At 40.2% G+C, this 17,395-nt stretch overlaps 1 protein-coding gene across 14 annotated transcripts in view; it reads right to left on the bottom strand.

Moving 5' to 3' along the window:
- DCX (doublecortin) overlaps positions 1 to 17,395 on the bottom strand; it is a 414,555-nt gene that overhangs the window by 42,864 nt on the left and 354,296 nt on the right. For 13 of the 14 annotated variants that reach the window (XM_086918434.1, XM_086918436.1, XM_086918429.1 and 10 more), the window contains one exon: positions 6,124 to 6,218. The exons of the other annotated variant lie outside the window; for it this stretch is intronic. In XM_086918434.1, the coding sequence (XP_086774560.1) occupies positions 6,124 to 6,218 (95 nt within the window). The remainder of the gene's footprint in view (positions 1 to 6,123; positions 6,219 to 17,395) is intronic. 14 annotated transcript variants of the gene reach the window in all.

The raw sequence follows: 17,395 nt of genomic DNA, 5'->3' as shown, positions 1-17,395 counted from the left end.
GGAATTCTGAGTAATGGGTGGAGAATCTAAGGGAGGGAGGAAGGGCATTCCAAAAGGTAGGCGCAAGCGTAGAGAATTTTGCGCCACCTGACCTCTTATTCTTGAAACGAGGGACAACCAAAAGAGATTGTGAAGAGGAACGCAACTCTCTGCTAGGACAGTATGCCTTGATCTCAGAAGAGATAAAGTGAGGGGCTGTCCCTGCCCTTGCCTGGAAGGTGATACAACCCATCTTAAACAAAGCACGCTCCCGGATAGGCAACCAGTGCAGAGCTTTGAGCAGCGGGGTAACATGATGGGACTTGGACAGATTATAAACAAGTCGGGCTGCCTGATTCTGCACCATTTGAAGTCTCCGAAGATGGTAGGCGGGGACACCATTATACAAGGCGTTGCCATAGTCCAAGCGGGAGATCACCATCGCAGACAGAATGAGTTTGAGGGCACAAAAAGAAAAAAAAACGGGACACCTTACAGATAGTGCGAAGAGTGAGAAAGCAGGAAGAAACTACTGAGCTAATCTGAGAGTGCAGTGAAAGGTGCGCATTAAGTTTAATCCCTAAGGTTTTAACCGAAAAAGAAGGGATTGGGAGGGGGACCCAGGGAAGAAGGCCAAAAGAGAGAGGACCAGGGACTGGAGGAGCCTCCCGTCAACACCAGCTCGGTTTTGTCGGGGTTAAGATTCAAATGATTAAAGCTTATCCAGTCCCTGATGAACAACATAGTAGAATGAAAGTTGTGAATGGACTCAGGGGAGGAGGATAAATTAAAAACCAACTGGAGATCGTCAGCATAGTTGTAAATGGTGACGTCCATCTGCTGAAGTGCAAAAATAAGAGTACTCCGCAATGGACCGATTGGAGGGGAACAGAGAAATTGGCCAGATGGACGGCCTGAGTGCGGTCCTTTAAAAAGGATGCAAGCCAGGCCAGGGCGGACCCCCTGATGCCGACCGCCTCGACACGGGAGAGAAGGATGGAGTGATCCACCGTGTCGAAGGCGGCGGATAAATCAAGGAGGACCAGAGCCTGGGGCCGGCCAGCATCCATGCCCTCTCTGAGGTTGTCCATCACAGAGAGGACAACGGACTCTGTAGAGTGCGCCGGGCGAAACACAGCCTGACGGGAGGCAAGGCAGCCGTTCTCCTCCACGAAGATACTGAGTATTCTAGTGATGTGACGCTCAAAAATTTTGCCAAGGAAGGGGAGGAGGGAAATGGGACGGTAATTGGCAAGTGAGGATGGGTCGGAACCAGGCATTGCCGCAGCTGCAGTTTTTATCCAGTGACAGCAATCACCTGGGTGCCCCATAGCAATCCTGCTCCCTTCCCCAGTAGCTGCATTTACTGAATGGCAACTGCAGCAAAAAATGACTGTGTGTGCCCCCTGTTGCACCTGTCAATAACTTATTCACCAAAAGAGTGAGAGGGTTATGAAGGCAACCTTAGGCTCATGTGAGTCTAGGCCAAAGTGCTTGGAATACAGATACATAGGATCAGATCACAAAACAAATTTGTTACATGTCTTTAGTGGTAAGGCAGTGATGGATGCAGCTATTAACACTACATTATGAAAACTTGTGGAGGTGGCAATGTGCGATAAGAATGTACGCATTTGTTGTGTTACGTTTTGTTGTGGTGTTCATGTGTTTTTTGTGCTGTACTTTTTTTGTGCTATACTATTGCACTGTATGTATTGTTGTGTTGTACTGCAGTTAAATAAGTGCTACATTCTTTTTTTAATGCTTTGTTGCATTGTGCCGTTATTTTTTTGTTTTATTTTGAATCATGCTGTGCTATTGTGTTCTGTTCTGTTGTTCGCTTTAAAGATGATACATTTTCTACCAAAAGCAGGTACTTTTTTAAAGATCCAGTGACAAACAAGCATTTACCACTGTATAAGGCGGTAAAATACTGCTGCGTCAACTCTTCAACAATTCAAAACACCAGACAGGCCAATACTATTGTCAAGACCAGTCCTAAATGAGCACTTCCGGTGCTTACTTTCTGTGGCACTATCATCAATGTTTATAAGTCCTACGTTCTAAATCTTATGAGCCCTATTCACAAAGGTAAATCTATACATGTACTACTAATAAATGTATTGTTATACTTTTGAGTAACTTTACTAGTTTGAACTATTTGCAAAATCCGAGTGTAAAGTTACTCAAAAGTGTAGATGTATATGTCTCCAACGCCTATAAAAGAGGGTGGGGCCAAATTTACAAGTGCGAAATTACTTCTGCCAAAAAAGAGTGCTAGTAGGTCCAATATCACACACAGTCTACCACTGATGCTGCAACACACTCTCATAGAAAAGGATGGAAATAGGGACATAAAATAACCCCCCCAAAAGAAAAAAACTGTTAAATTAGATTAGTTTATTTGAAATTATGAAAAATATAAATAAATATAAATTGCTGCCAAAAAATCCTAATGCAGATTTCTATTTAATTGTTAAATGTTTTATTAGCCTCTTTTATTTGAAAATTAATGATTCATTAGTTTTTATTATTGATTTAAATATTTTTTCTTAATTCTAAACTCTGAAAATATGAATAGCCAAATGTAGTAAAGTTACTTAGAATTGAAAGAGTAAATTACATGTGTAAAATATTCACAAGTGTAAGTTACTTCTGTGGATAGACCCAAGTTGTGAGACTTTCCAAAGAGGAAATATAGGAGAAGTGGATGTGGAGAGTTACACTTGTAGGTTTGAGTATATGCCATTTTGCAATACTGTAGGAGTACTATTATAGTTCTATTGCACATACTACAAAATACAGTTTATTATTAGGCCGCTACGATTGGCTTGAAAGATTCCAGCATTCTCCAAGTACATTCTGATAAAAATGTAATAGTTTTTTTCAACCTTAATGTGTTTATCTTGCTTCCAACACCAAGAGAGGGTATCCTTACAAAACCAAGTAAACTCACATATTCTTGATTGCCCGAAGTAGTCTGCTTTTTAAAGTGCATAACGTTTCAAGTTATCTGTAAGTATACAGTGAGAAACTGAACAAAATACATGCAGAAAACTTGGTGGGGGTGAAAACCTATAGTTGTACCAAGGCAATTATTTGGTACTGTTCCAAAAGGAGGTGTTTTTCCTTCAAAACGTTTAGATAGCAATGTGAAGCCAATGCCTTTATGTTCCACTGCCACATCAGTTATACTATTGCCACCATATCATCTATAATTTACCACACTGTCAGACATCAAATCCACCGATTTATATACCCACTACAGCACTTACGGCCATATTGACAAAATATATTGATATTCTTTGTGGAGAAGTGTGGCTCACTGGTTAGAGGGGCAGACTCTGAAGCAGACATCAGGCCCGGGACCAGGGTTCAAGTCCCAACGAGGCAGGGTCTTGGGCTCAATGTCCGCGGACTCGATAATTCTCGCCTCGGCGCCTACTCTAATCATGGGTCCCACGCTGCAACTCTGGGCAATAGCTTGCTTAATCTCCACTACGGCCCCAACAACACTGGGATGCCTGGTTTCACCTTGGGGGTGCCCAGGAAGGGTTCTACAGCGCCGGGACGCCACGTTGCTGGGGCAGCTGTGCGCTTTACAAGTGTACTACATTCACATTTACATTTTACTTTGTTGGACAAAAAAGAAAATTGTGTTTGACAATTCCACAGCCCGATTCAGAAAGGAAGTATTTATGAAGTTTTATCAATCGTAAATTGTTGTGGCCACAACGAAAAATTCACCACTTCTGTAGAAAAGGGAGTGTCAAATACAATAAAAATGCACAATCGCAAACGTTTTTAGGTATCACAAATATTTTGCAGATGTCTCACCCAGGAATCATGCAAATTTACTCCTGATATTACAGGGGTCAGTGCATTTCCAGGGCTGAGGAAAGACATTCTACAGTTGAAGAGTTTTCACCAGAGGGATTTTCAGAGTGTAGATGTTAGAGTCATTTACACAAATGTTTCCTATGAAGTGGAGAATTTATATTAGTAGATTTGTGAATTTACAGTATCTAGAAAGATATGCTGGTCACTGGTTTCCATAGATAATCCTTTGATTCTATGTTAATCTGAAAAAACTAGAAATCTTTCCTTAACCTTACAACTTGGACTTTGGGATTAGACCGATGGATGCTATGTCTATGCCTGCAAGTCCTCTGTTATTTTCCAAACACCCATAAAAGACGGATAATTTCATTTTAATAGCTGAGTGTTGAGAAGGATCCTATTAAATGCCCCAACTTGAAGGCATCCTGCACAAGTGAGCTCTAAAGCTAAAGTCAAGTGAAAGAACCAATGCCTCAGAAACTTTGCTAGCTAGTCTTGTCCAGACGAGCACAGTTCTATCCTATCTTCATGGCGAGCCAATCCTTAAAACCAGGTAAGGCATTGTCTTAGAACACAAGGTGGTAGTAGTCCCAAGCTACAAAATACTGGTAATGTTGCATTTCTTCATTGAACGAGAAGTACTTCAGTGGGATAACTTCTATTTTCCCTAACCCTTCCAACATTAAAATCTATTCCAGAAGCCTGCAAAGACTCCATATGAGAATAAGGTCACAACTTCAGCTCACATGCCACTCCTTATGAGTTAGTGAACGTCCTTACCATAATCTTTGATACTAACAGGGGATATCAAAGATTATCATAGAAATCTGCTTTGTCCGCTTTAGCACTCTTTTCACTAATTAGGTGACAAGACAAACAGCAGCCGAGTGCAAATGCATACATATTATCTATTTTGTCCTATAGGACAAAATAGTTTCTAATTCACTTTCTAATTCACAAACCCACAGAAAACAAAGTGAGTTTTTGAAATAAGTGAGGTATTACACATTTCTAATAAATCAGTATTTGAAAAAAATGTCTGCAGGCCTTTTTTTGGTTTAACAAAGTCTGGGTCATACACTAATATGCAAAAACAATTATGAAAACAGATTAATAAGCAGTCTGCGGTCGGCTGAATAACAGCTCTTAAAATATTTTACAAGCTATTTATTTAAATTTTGTAAATCACCATTTTTGCTTCTGTGTTTTATAATGCCGGTACCTAAGAGCCAACATGTCCCAACTTTTTGTCTGTGATTTTGTAGACAAGAGCACTTCTTGTTGCACCATCATAGTGTTTGTCTTTTTATGTGGTGCAGTTTTGTCAATTTCTGAACTGATACGCTCCCGATTGAGATCTTTGACCTATAGTAGACTTCAACTGATACATTATGCATGTTGGATATGCATGTATGGACCAATGAAGGTCTGTTAACTAGAGGCAATGCTTCTGGTTCCAGTGTCAAATCACTAAGCTATTTCTGAGCTTCAAGTCTAGGTTTCCAAATAACAAATGGCCTCTTAAGCTGTACTTAAAAATCATAACGCATTTCAAAGTTGCAAACTTCGACACTACAAAAAGTTTGTGAATGGATGTTTGGTTCAATTATCTCAAGATATCAACACTTCGAGGTAGAAAAATGGGAAAAAGCAAAAGAAATACAAAATCAGCTTGGGAACATGTACAATCTAAAGATTAAGGATAATAGGCATATTAACAGAAAAAGATTGTAGGGAGGGAAAGATGTGATTGGCTCTCCCACTAAATTAATAACAAGAAAATAAACGAAGGTTCTTGTGACTGGAAAAGAGGTAAAAGGTTAAGTTTAAGGAAAAGAATTAGATACAAACCCGAGAAAGGCAAAATCAAATTATCTGGTTTACCGCCAGGATTATTAATAGAATATTGAAAAATAGAAACCAGGGATTAATGAATATGAGCTTAATCACTAATGATTTATTTCAGTTTCACAGAGGATAATTGACCTGAAAGAAAACATATTAAACCGTTGCTTACATGTTCAAAAGCACAGAAATATGTCTTTGCAGATAGCAGAAAATCACTTACAGCATTCGGTTCTTGTTAAATTGATGTTTATTGTACTAATTTGTGGCAGAGAAGGTAGAGTGCTGAGTACATGTAGCATGCCACTTTGTAAACAGCAATGATATGTTGGGATAGGGGAAACAATTGGTTGCCTGGAACAATTATATGAGTGGAAATTAATCTATAGCCTAAAGTGACTGGTTGACAGATTACTGGATTTTAAACTGTTAGAAATCTGGGCATAAGAAATGTAATACCTTGTGCTTACGGAGACTTCCTGGGCTGGTGGGTGTGGAGATTGGAGACTGCTTGGATTTGGGTGTGGAAAGTTGGCTGCTGGATGTCCCATTTGCTGCCACAAAACAAGACCAAAGTCAGAAAAGTAAATTAAAAGTTAACTGATTTGCATTGAAAAAGATGTTATTGGTTTCTTAAACTTTCGTCATAAAAAATAGATTTTTTAAAGTTAAGGCCTGAATCCCAAAGGTACTAATGGGTAGTAAATTTATGAGCACTGAGCCTCTACACTCTAATCTTCGCAAACGGGGTGGACTCTCCGCACTGAGAACAGCTGTGCAGAGAATCCTCCCCGAGTGCGGAGATTTCTCCACGAGTGCAGAAAATCCGCAAGGAGTGCAGAGACTCAGCACTCGTAACTTTATTACACGTAAGTACTTTTGTGAATCAGTCTGGAAATTGTCAAAGGAAATGGTAATTATTCACTGACATTATCTCGTGACAACATAGGCGTGGCAAACAAACAAGTGTATAGGGTGATTGGCAGAGAGATGACAATGAACGGCAATTTGAGGACAGTATCATGCATGAGGCAGATGGAATAACATGTAAAATGAGGCAAGAAATGACTTAAATACACATAGATTACACTTCTGCTGCTTAGTATCCAGAAGAGGGAATGACCAAGCTAGCAAAATATTGTAAAAAGTGAGAATGGAGAGTAGAGCTTACACCCAACTACTGTTGCCAAAAGCAGATGCTACTGTTACTAGAGGCTACACGTATCATTTGAATTTGAGTACGTGACAACCCTTGAGTACTAGTACTCTACCCCATGGTCAACCCCATTAAGTGCTGACTATTTCAGTAACCTTTGCAAGATCTACTATAGAAAATGTGATATCAGCTTCTTTCTGATTAAATATATTTAAACCTGTGTTACCTTATTTTCCAGCAGTTATATGGGATTATGATGGTATCCTAATATGTGGTTTTATATTAACCCATTTCCACAAGTAAACAACAATTTTTATAAAAGCTAATAAATTGCCCAATATTTCAAGTTTAGTACATGCCTCTATGTAGGCCCTGATAACGAGGGTGGGGGTTAAAGAGTGAGTTAGTTATCACACTCAGCAAATACCATTACACCAAGATAAAGTATTGACTGGGTGGGCTAAATTGTAAAAAGATAATATTGTCCGAAAAATATCAGTGAGAAACATTGGGCCCAAAAAAATCACTGACAAAAATGATGGAACAAAATAGGAAAGTATAAGAGATTAGGGCCAGGTGTAAGTATACATACATACACACACACACACACACACACACACACACACACACACACACACACACACATAAACATATATATATACATATAAACACACATACAGTTATGTATAAGTATGTCTACACACAAACACATATGTAGATATACATCCGCAAATACAGCCACACACACACACACACACCCACACACACACACACACCCCCCCCCCCCCACACACACACACACACACACACACACGCACACAAAAAAATAACACACACAAATAAATTATGAAGCCAAGGGTCATAGAGCCAAAGAGTATAGAGATGAACTCCTCTGTTAAAATATAATTAAAACAATTAAAAGTAGATGAGGTAACACTGCCAACCACTGGTAAGAATACCAACAAGCGAAAACAATATCACATTAAGCAAAAAAGGGAAACGTATAGGATCCTTAAATTAATTACTCGAGTATTAGTTGTCCACGATTACTAAAGGGGTAATTAATTTATCCAAACAATAAAGTGGAATCAAGTTCAAATAGCTCCCATTACATATTTATCCGACAGAAATTAGGCTTAGTACGTGGAATCAATATTAATTTTTTCTGTGCTATTTTCCACAATGACTTTCCAAAATCTGTCTGGATGAAAACAGCAAGAGTGCAATGATTATTTCACAGAGTTCCAATGCCGGCACACAATAATATTTGTAAAGGGATCGAAGTTCACCATAGCACTTCATTATGGCATCAGTTGATAAAATAAATAGGGAAATTTACAGCTACCTATAAATCCATATATTCACCAAAATGACTATGTGAGTTCTTTATAACTGATTGTGTTTGTCTTGTCACATTAAATCTAATTGTAGAGAAGCTAAGAAACGTCTTTGTCCTAATGGAGATCTTTCTTTCAATACCACACCAAACACAGATGTATATAAATTAGGTAGCTGAAAAAATGTATTCTTGTCCAAGCTGGCCTGATAGTTTTTGATTGGGTAGTCTGTTTACTGTTCTTGCAATGTACCGTTGACAAATGTCACCCATTAACCACAATTATTGCTTGATAAAACTGTGTACAATATTTTACAGCACACCAACCTCCAAGGTTTATGAACGAATTCACCACATTGTACATCTTTATGTTGTATATAACTTTATTTACTTTTGATGCATACAAAGAAAACTTTCTCCAAAATCACGTGGTCTTATGATGATGTTCAGTCAACAGTTCCGTTACAATTCACCCAAAAATAATTTGGATTTGTAACACAACTTTTTCTTCCTCAATGAGTGTCTGTCCATATAGGGACCTTTACCTTCCAACTCAAACCTCAAAATCGGTTTAAACAACAATCATTGCTTTTACTATACCTAACCAGTATCTTTGACTATTCAGTCTGGTTCCTATCAAGAAGCAAACTCATTTATGGACTTCTTGCGTTAAAATGTTCAAATTACTTGCAGGTTATAACATCCCATCAATATTAGAAAAGAAAGGCACTAACAATTCCTTTGTGTGCAGGAATAAAACACAATTTTTAGAGAGGTTCTAAAGATGTACCCATTCTAGCACTTCTTTCACCAGGCCTTTTCCCTTCATTCTGCACAAGCATGTCAGTAAATTAGTCAACTTCATAGCCCTGGACATACTTATCTGAGTGCCTTTTAATTTCCTTGTTTATTTCATTTTAAGGGTTTCCCCTTGTACATCTATGCACTATTTTTCTTCAAAGGAGGTTTCCACTATCCAGCAAAATCTTAGTTGCTTTTGTTTTTACCTATGCGGATCTAGTTCTGCACATTCCTTTTCCTTCTTGTCCGCTAATTCTGCTCCACTCTTTTCCCTTGTGTCCCTTCATTTGTATCACCTTCTGACCCCTCAAGTATACGTTTTCGTGGATTCTATTCTTTTTTGCAATGTTATTTCTGAGCCTGGGCTTCCCCTTTGGCCCTCTATTACTGACTCTTTGTCTACCACCACTTTGTCATCCCTACCGCTCTTCGGCTTGCATTACAATCCCTTCTTATTTCTAAATTATCACCTGCCACATGCCCTATTTACATTTTTTCGGGCTTTATAATTTGCCCCTTTCTTCATACTGTCCCTCTGTTTCTGCACGGCTTTATTTTGTGATACAGTAGAAGTAGAAAGATGACATTCTGTTTTTACTCTTTTCTTTACAAATACATTTTTTGCAATGTGTCATGTGGTCTTGCAAACTTATTTTTCTTGCCTTTATTTACAAAAATGCTGATGTCCTTGAGTTAGCAGATGTTGTGCTATGTAACTGTATGCATTTCAGTATTCCATTCTAGTAGGCCTTTCACTGGTGGCTCTACTGGGTCTTTGTTCCTATGCACCACTGCTATGCTTTTTGGAGTCGTCTTGAAACATCCATCCATGAAAATAAGAGAAAACTAGGTAAGCACAACAGTCCAATCCCCGCCCTTTTCAACACCCTGTGTCTAAGCTGTAAGGAATTATTTTGCTTTAACTAGAGAAGATCACAATAGAAAGTGGTAGAAGCAATCAGACCTCTCTGTAATTATCATTTGCACAGTTGATACAACACCTCCACTTCTCACAGGCTCTGATAGAGGCGCTCCCTTCCAAATGTGAAAGAGATATTAATTACCTCCATCAGTTCTTATACTAACTTCGTCAATTAAGTCCAAAATTAATTCTTTACGCCAAGTGTGTGAATCGGGTTATTATATTTTAGTTATGAGGAACACACAATCGAAACAACACTGTTGAGACCACCAGTCTCATTTGCATTGCATTTTGAGCAATCTCCAGCAGAGGGCAGGATTTACACCAACACAGATGCAGAGAAATGTCTGGTAGTTCAAAATTCTTTTGTACTGAGCCGTGCAAATCTTTTTTTTTCTTACTATTCGTCTTAAAATGTACTCATATTGGTTGTCTACTTTCTGTACTTCCAGATTCACTACACGCTTTCCTAAGTTTTCAAGGAATTCTTTGATTCACGCCTTCTTAGTACCTAGTGTACGCTTAAACATCACAATATTTTGAGAAATTTTCATTTCTAAGCTCTTAAACATGGCTGAATTAGGCTATTGTATTTTATTGGAAGTAAAACAGGCTTGCTTACAGATCTGCTTCAAAGACGAAGAAGATATGAAAAATGTAGCTTGACCTTTTTGAGAAATCAAATACCAAATAATGCAACATGACAGGAAAATGTAGGTAGAGTTCTGCTGCTGATGTGCCTTGAAGTGACACTTGTTTTCTTGGGCTAAATGGAAGTCAGCATACTTCAAAATGCCCAGCATGCTTACTCATGTTCCGGAGCGTTTCATCCATGAGGGATTGCATACACAGTATCTGAGGCTTAGAGACCCTGACTCGAAATGTTATTTGGTTACATTGCTGGCCAAGCAGTCCAGGCAGATGATCGCCGGAGGCCGCACAGAAATAGAGTTTCTGCAAAAATGGCCTTTTCCTTCAATTCTTTGAGGTTTCGTTGATTGATGAACATGGACATGAATTGGCTCCAGCATATCATAGCAGCTGCCTCAAGGTGAACACAAATAAATACACCGAGAGATCCCTTTCAAAGTGATATCAGTGTCTCTATATAAATGCTATTCACTAACCAAATGAGTCCTCCATTTGCAGTTTAGGCTGTTTATTTACCACGGTGTTCACATTTTTGTGTGTTTTAAAAAAATGTTCAGTTATTTTTTAACATGTTAGATGACACAGAGATATCATCCATCCAAATGCTAGAATGTGGCTAAATCAGTAGATCTGATGATATCAGGCTCAATTTAAAAAATAAATGGTAAAACTGCTTATGCAGGTGTGCACATATAATTGGAGAATATAGCATTTCGCAATGCATGCTATTACAACGCGTGCTTTTACAACACGATCGTTACAACAACTGCGTTGTTATTACGCGATACCTTCACATCGCAGGTCATTAGAACGACTTGCTGTAGCGCTGGACTTAGGAATAGTATTATTTACTATTCCTACTCCAGTTTGCACAACAGTAGGGAATGTGTTGGAATTCATTTCCAATACCGAAGCACCCCCTACAGTAAGTCGTTTTAATGAATTGCGATGTAAAGGTATCGCGTACTAACAACGTGGTCGTTTCCACCTCGAATAAAACTTTGCCCTCACTCTAAACTTTCACTTCAGCAAAATTCATATTAATCCAAACAAAGATGTATGCAAGGCTAATGGTATATATCCAATTTCTCCCTCTCCCACTCTCTCTCTTGATATATATATATATGTGTGTTTAGGAGCACCGCGCCACTGGCATTTGACTTAAGAGTGTTTGGCGGACACGTAATAATATAGGTTCTATTACAACTAGTTCTGGTACTGTATCTTCAGACTTAGAAATAAGAGCAGCTTTCAAAGACTTCTTTCAGTCTATTTACCAGGAGGACAATAATATCTCCCCTGAAACTGTGAAGGCATGGCTTAGCAACATTCCACTGCCATCACTCTCCTCAGAACAAAGCGCCTCTTTGGACCAGGCAATAACAAAAGAAGAGGTTGTAATTGCTATACATAACTGCAGTAGTGGTAAGGCGGCGGGGCCAGACGGCTTGCCCGTCGAGATTTATAAACATCTTGCGGGTGATATAGCTCCTTTTCTTGCCACACTATTTAATGAAGTTTTGTTGGAGGGAGTTTCACCGCCCAAGTCATGGAATGAGGCATCGATTACACTGATTTTGAAACCAGGCAAGGTTCCTACAGACTGCGGCTCCTATCGCCCCATTTCAATACTTAATGCGGATTATAAGATCTTCACGTCACTCTTGGCTAAGAGGCTGGGTCAGGTCGCTCCTTCAGTTCTGCATTTCAACCAAAAGGGCTTTGTGAAGGGTCGCCAGCTCTTTGAGCTGACGTATGACCTGATTGGAGCAATAGACATCGCGACTAGCTCCTCATTACCCCTGGCTATTCTCACGCTGGATGCCACCAAAGCCTTCGACAGGGTCAACTGGTTGTACCTGTCGGGGGCCTTGGAAAAGTTCGGTGTGGGCCGGGCTTTTCGCAGAGCAGTCGAACTCTTATATCAGAATCCATCTGCCTCAATATTGGTTAATGGCGGTCTGACCGAACCATTTGCTATTACAAGGGGCACAAGACAGGGATGTCCTCTATCGCCCCTGCTCTTTGATCTTTATATCGAGCCGTTTGCTCAGAAAATTCGGGAGGATAATAACATCATACCTTTCAGATTTAGAGATTGGGAAAAAAAAGTGTCCCTGTATGCGGACGACATTATGATTATGACTTCTGATATCAATACAGCGTTTCCCTCAGCCATAAAATTGGCATTAGAATTTGGTAACATCTCTGGCTATGAAGTCAATGCCACCAAAACTGAGGTTATGGTGTGGAACAGCACAGTAACTGGGCTGCCTGTGGAACCCTGCGATAACTTGAGATATCTGGGCTTGAGAATCGTTAAGGATATTAATTTGATAACTTCCACAAACTTTACTTTAGTCGCTAAGGAATGTAGGAAGTTGATGGGCTCTTGGGGAAATCTCCCATTGACACTCTTAGGACGCTCAAACTTAGTTAAAATGTCCATTTTGCCTAAATTGACTTTTATTTTTAATAGCATACCACTATATTTTGAGCCAGCATTAATTTCTAAGATGCAGAGTGATATATCTAAATTTGTTTGGAAGAATAAAAATATAAGAATAGCCTGGAAGAAATTAAGGCGTCGAAGGGAGAAGGGTGGGCTGGCCGGCCCAGACCTTCAGATCTACGCCTGGGCCTTTCAAATGACAAATGCCAGAATGCTGTTAAAAACACCATCAAATCAGGACATTGGGTTGATGTTTACAACACTATTACAGTGTGAAGGACTAGGGCAGTCTGGGTTCCTCTTTAAGTTTGGAGACCCCAAATTTTTTAAGAAAATTAAACTTAAGGTGTTGCAGGGCCTAGCAAAAACTTGGTATAATTTGAGAGTCACCACTAAAATAGGATATTATTCGAACAGATCTCCTATATGGGACCTCCCTGCTCCTCCGGGTTGGGCTAATGATACATTGATAAGTCCATTAATTGATGCTGGAGTTCTAACATGGGGTGACTTGTTTGTGGAGGGGGACATGCTTTCTTGGGAACATCTAGTAAGCAAGGTGGGCCCCAATTTCTCTAGATTTAAGTTCCTACAAATCTCAAGTTGGGCACAAGCATATACAGCGGAGGTTTCACATCGTCCTCAAATGCCCCTAGGAGGGAGCTCTCAACTGGAATCTTCTTTACTTGACAAAATACCTGCACCGAAGGAGGTGGCCTTTTTATATAACTTAATCTTAGAGGAGATAGACGGAGAATTTCAGCTGCCAGATCAACTATGGGGTTCACTGTTACTTTCTGTCAATTTGCAGGAACTATGGCTAGCATCTTGTAATGTTCTTTGGGATATAGTTAAACCAGCTTGGCTCCGGAGAAACCACCTGTATACCCTCCATAGAGCTTACTATTCCCCTCAGAGACTGTCAAAATTTTCAATGGGGGAACCAGTGGCATGCGCCCGGTGTGGTCAAGTGGCAGCCTCGGATGCACACATGTTCTATGACTGTCCACATTTAACATCCTATTGGCATTCAATAGCCAACAAATTAACATCTTCAACAGGCTCTATAGTGGACATAGATCTTCAGCTTGTAATATTTGGAGTTGTAGATCGTAGCCGAAGTTCAAATAATAACCTTTTATTCTACTCTATGTTGGTGGCCCGACGAGAAATCTGTAAACGTTGGAGAGAGGCGTCCCCTCCGTCCTTGCACGACTGGAGCTCTTCTATGCTACAACTATCAAAAATAGATCTTTCCAGGGCCGGGAAATCAGATAAAAGAGCATTTTGGCAGAAACTTGATTGGTCCCAATGAATTGAGCTGGGGTTTTTTTTTTTTTTTTTTTTTTTTTCCCCCAGTTCCAATGATTACAAAGCCATGATACACCCTTTCTGCTACAACATCTTCGCTGTCTTACTAGGCGACTTGGTGCATAAAGCAATGGTGGTAACTGGCTACAATGGCAAAACATCTGTTCAACCGTAAGCAGGGTCTAAGGAAATGACGGGAGACAACCTGCTGAAGGGAGTTTTCTATTTATTTGGGGCGGATCCACATTATAACAATTCCCTTGCCAGTCCTCGACTGAGACAGTATGTTGTCATCTTATGTCATCCTACCTGTCCATTGGTATGGCAGATTGAAGTCATGGTGGAGATGAGGAACAAAAAAAAAAAAACAAAAAAAAAAAAAAAAAAAAAGAGTGTTTGGCGTACACAGCGAAGGTGCCCCCACAGCCGCGAAGAGCACACCCACCCAAAATATAGCGAGATCCGGGAGTCGGAGGACCTCCGTGAACACTGTAAGAGGAGAGCAATGTGCGGCAACAGGCGCAGGGGAAGAGGGAGAGCGGTATTTGTCCGCCTAGCGGGACACGGATTTGCATGGTTTAAAATGGCAGGGGGAAACAGAGGTAGAGAAATTGTTTAATGATGCTGATGCCGAGGACGAACTAGATGCAAGCAGCAGTAGAACAACGTTGGATAAACCATCGGATAGCAAAGAGATCATGCGTACTTTGGAGAAACTTTATAAACTGGAGATTTCCAAGTTGTGGGAAAATAAGTCTCTCCAATGTTATTTGGATGAAGGCTGAGTACCAAGGGGACTACGAATTCTTATAGCTCCCACATATGAAAACCTCAACCTGGAAATGTTGAAAGAGAGGGTGGCTAATAATGCAGATTCCTCCAACAGGAAGTTAGCAATATTGATCAAATATGCCACCATTGATGAAGAAGCTCTCCTCAAAGAAATAGAGAGCTTAAAGGAACAACTAAGCACAATGAGCGATAGGGAGGCGATTAATAAATTCGAGGAAGAAATGAAATGGTGGCTACAAAAGTATGAACAGACCATAAAAGAACAGAAAGCTACAAAATTTAGGAGAGACAAATTGGACTATCAAAGAAGGCCGATCTTCACATTCTCAAAAAGATTTGATAATATACGGCGCAAAAAAAATTTCACAAGCCAGTAAACCAACTGGAGACAGTAAATAAAGAGATGTCTCCAGTTCAGATTAGAGCTCCAAAGTGGAAACAAATAATGAGGAGGTGAGGCACGCAGCTCCAGTACCATCAGTGGAGGATGAGTTGCATTTATTTGCGATGAGACTGAAATCTAAAACTCCGATCCCTAGTGGATCGTGGAAGGAATCCACGAGGGGGAGTAAAGGGAAGAGGAAAAGGAAGAACAGAAGATTCAGCAGAAAAAGGACACTAACAGCCAACGGGGCTGAAGAAGAAGAAATGATGGAAGACAGCATTGTGAACATTATTAATTTAACAGATCTGAAGCTGAGCAAGGAGGAAGCTCGAATTTTATCTTTAGGACTTTCTTTTTGTATTCCAACTGAGTTTGATTATGTGCAAACAAGAACAGATTGCTTTAAATTCATCAAGAAATTCTAAAGGTTTTTGGCGAATAAAAATGTGATTCAATCAACTAATCTACAAGGTCAATTAGACAGTGGTAATTTAGCTATTTCAGATCTAAGTGTATTGCGTGACATAAATAGTTTGTTAAGAGAGGACCAGATAGAGGCCTGGCTTATCCAGGAGCAGGGGCTAAGTGTTTTGGGAGGCCAAATACTCCATTTAGACCCAACTCAATGTTTCTCCTGGTAATGCCTAGGGATTTGATAGATATGTTTGCAGAAGCGGTAATCCAGGATCTCAAGAAATTGCAAGATAGCAGTCAGACCACCAAGAAGCTGCATAAGAAAAATAGACAGATAAAATACAAACAGCTTGTGCAAAAAAGACACCAAAGGAAGGACATAATGGTGACACAAACAGAGAATGTTGGCAATATTGTGCATTGGCCTCTTGCCATGTACATGGAGGAGGCCAAGGCACAGTTGGGAAACATTAACTGCTATGAGAAGATAGCCAAAAGTGAAACTTTAAGAATCAATATTGAATATCATATTGAACTCTCTAGAAGGAGATCTTTGGGCCTTTTCAATGCATAATGGATTCCACCTTCTTAACACCATCGGTGCGGTGCAGATTTATCCTGTGCACTAATAATCATTGATTCCCATTGTTCATGACGAGCTCAGCTCGTCATCAGTGTACGAGAGGTGTACCTCATGACGAGCTGAGCTCGTCATGAGCATCGAAGGGGTTAAAATTAAGCATGGGCGGAAAATCCGTTTCGCTCGCGGATTTTGCGGATTTTCGGTAAATTCGCAATCCGCGAGATCCGCGAATCTCCCGCAAAATCCGCAAATCCGCGAGCAGCGGATTTTATGGCTTGCTCGCACTGTTCGCGTGAGTTCGCGGCTTGCCAGTACAACTTCGCACCCCGCGAGTAAGTGCTAAATTGCAGAAATACGATCTTAGCAAAACTGAAACTACTTACCAGGTTCAAAAGTTCAGGCTCATCATTAGTAGCCATTTCCTGTAGTGCTTCCTGAGGGGCCCCTCCAGAGTTCAGTTGCCAGTTGCAACTATTATGTGACCCTGCTCTGAACCTCAGAATAGTTACACATATGCCACAAAGGTCCTGAATTATAGCTAAGGGAGACAAGCAGGAGCCAGGCTGGAAGTTAAAATCCATTAATCAGCCCCTAATTCATTATTGTCAGTTGGGGCAGGGCAGGTGTTGTAACTAATTTTGCAACAATGAAAGCACTTAGCAAGTGCAAAAGATCACTAATCAGGAAGCACTAAGGAAGCAGGTGCCAGCTAAAAAAATATTCTGTGACACATTAATCAGCCCCAAATTAATTCAGGTCACTTGAGGCAGGGAAGGTGTGCTTTGCTTTGCCGAAAATAATGTACACTGGACAACCAGAGGGTGTGGTGATGAAACAGAGGGTGGCATGGGTGGGCCAGAGGGTGGCATGAGTAGTCAGAGAGTGGCAGTGGTGACAGAGAGTGGCAGTGATGAAGAAGAGTGACCCA

Source organism: Lissotriton vulgaris, chromosome 4_1 (assembly GCF_964263255.1).
Source record: "Lissotriton vulgaris chromosome 4_1, aLisVul1.2, whole genome shotgun sequence".
Lineage (NCBI taxonomy): Eukaryota > Metazoa > Chordata > Amphibia > Caudata > Salamandridae > Lissotriton > Lissotriton vulgaris.
Note: the sequence above shows the minus strand (reverse complement) of the source record. Positions and strands in the feature narration are given on the sequence as shown.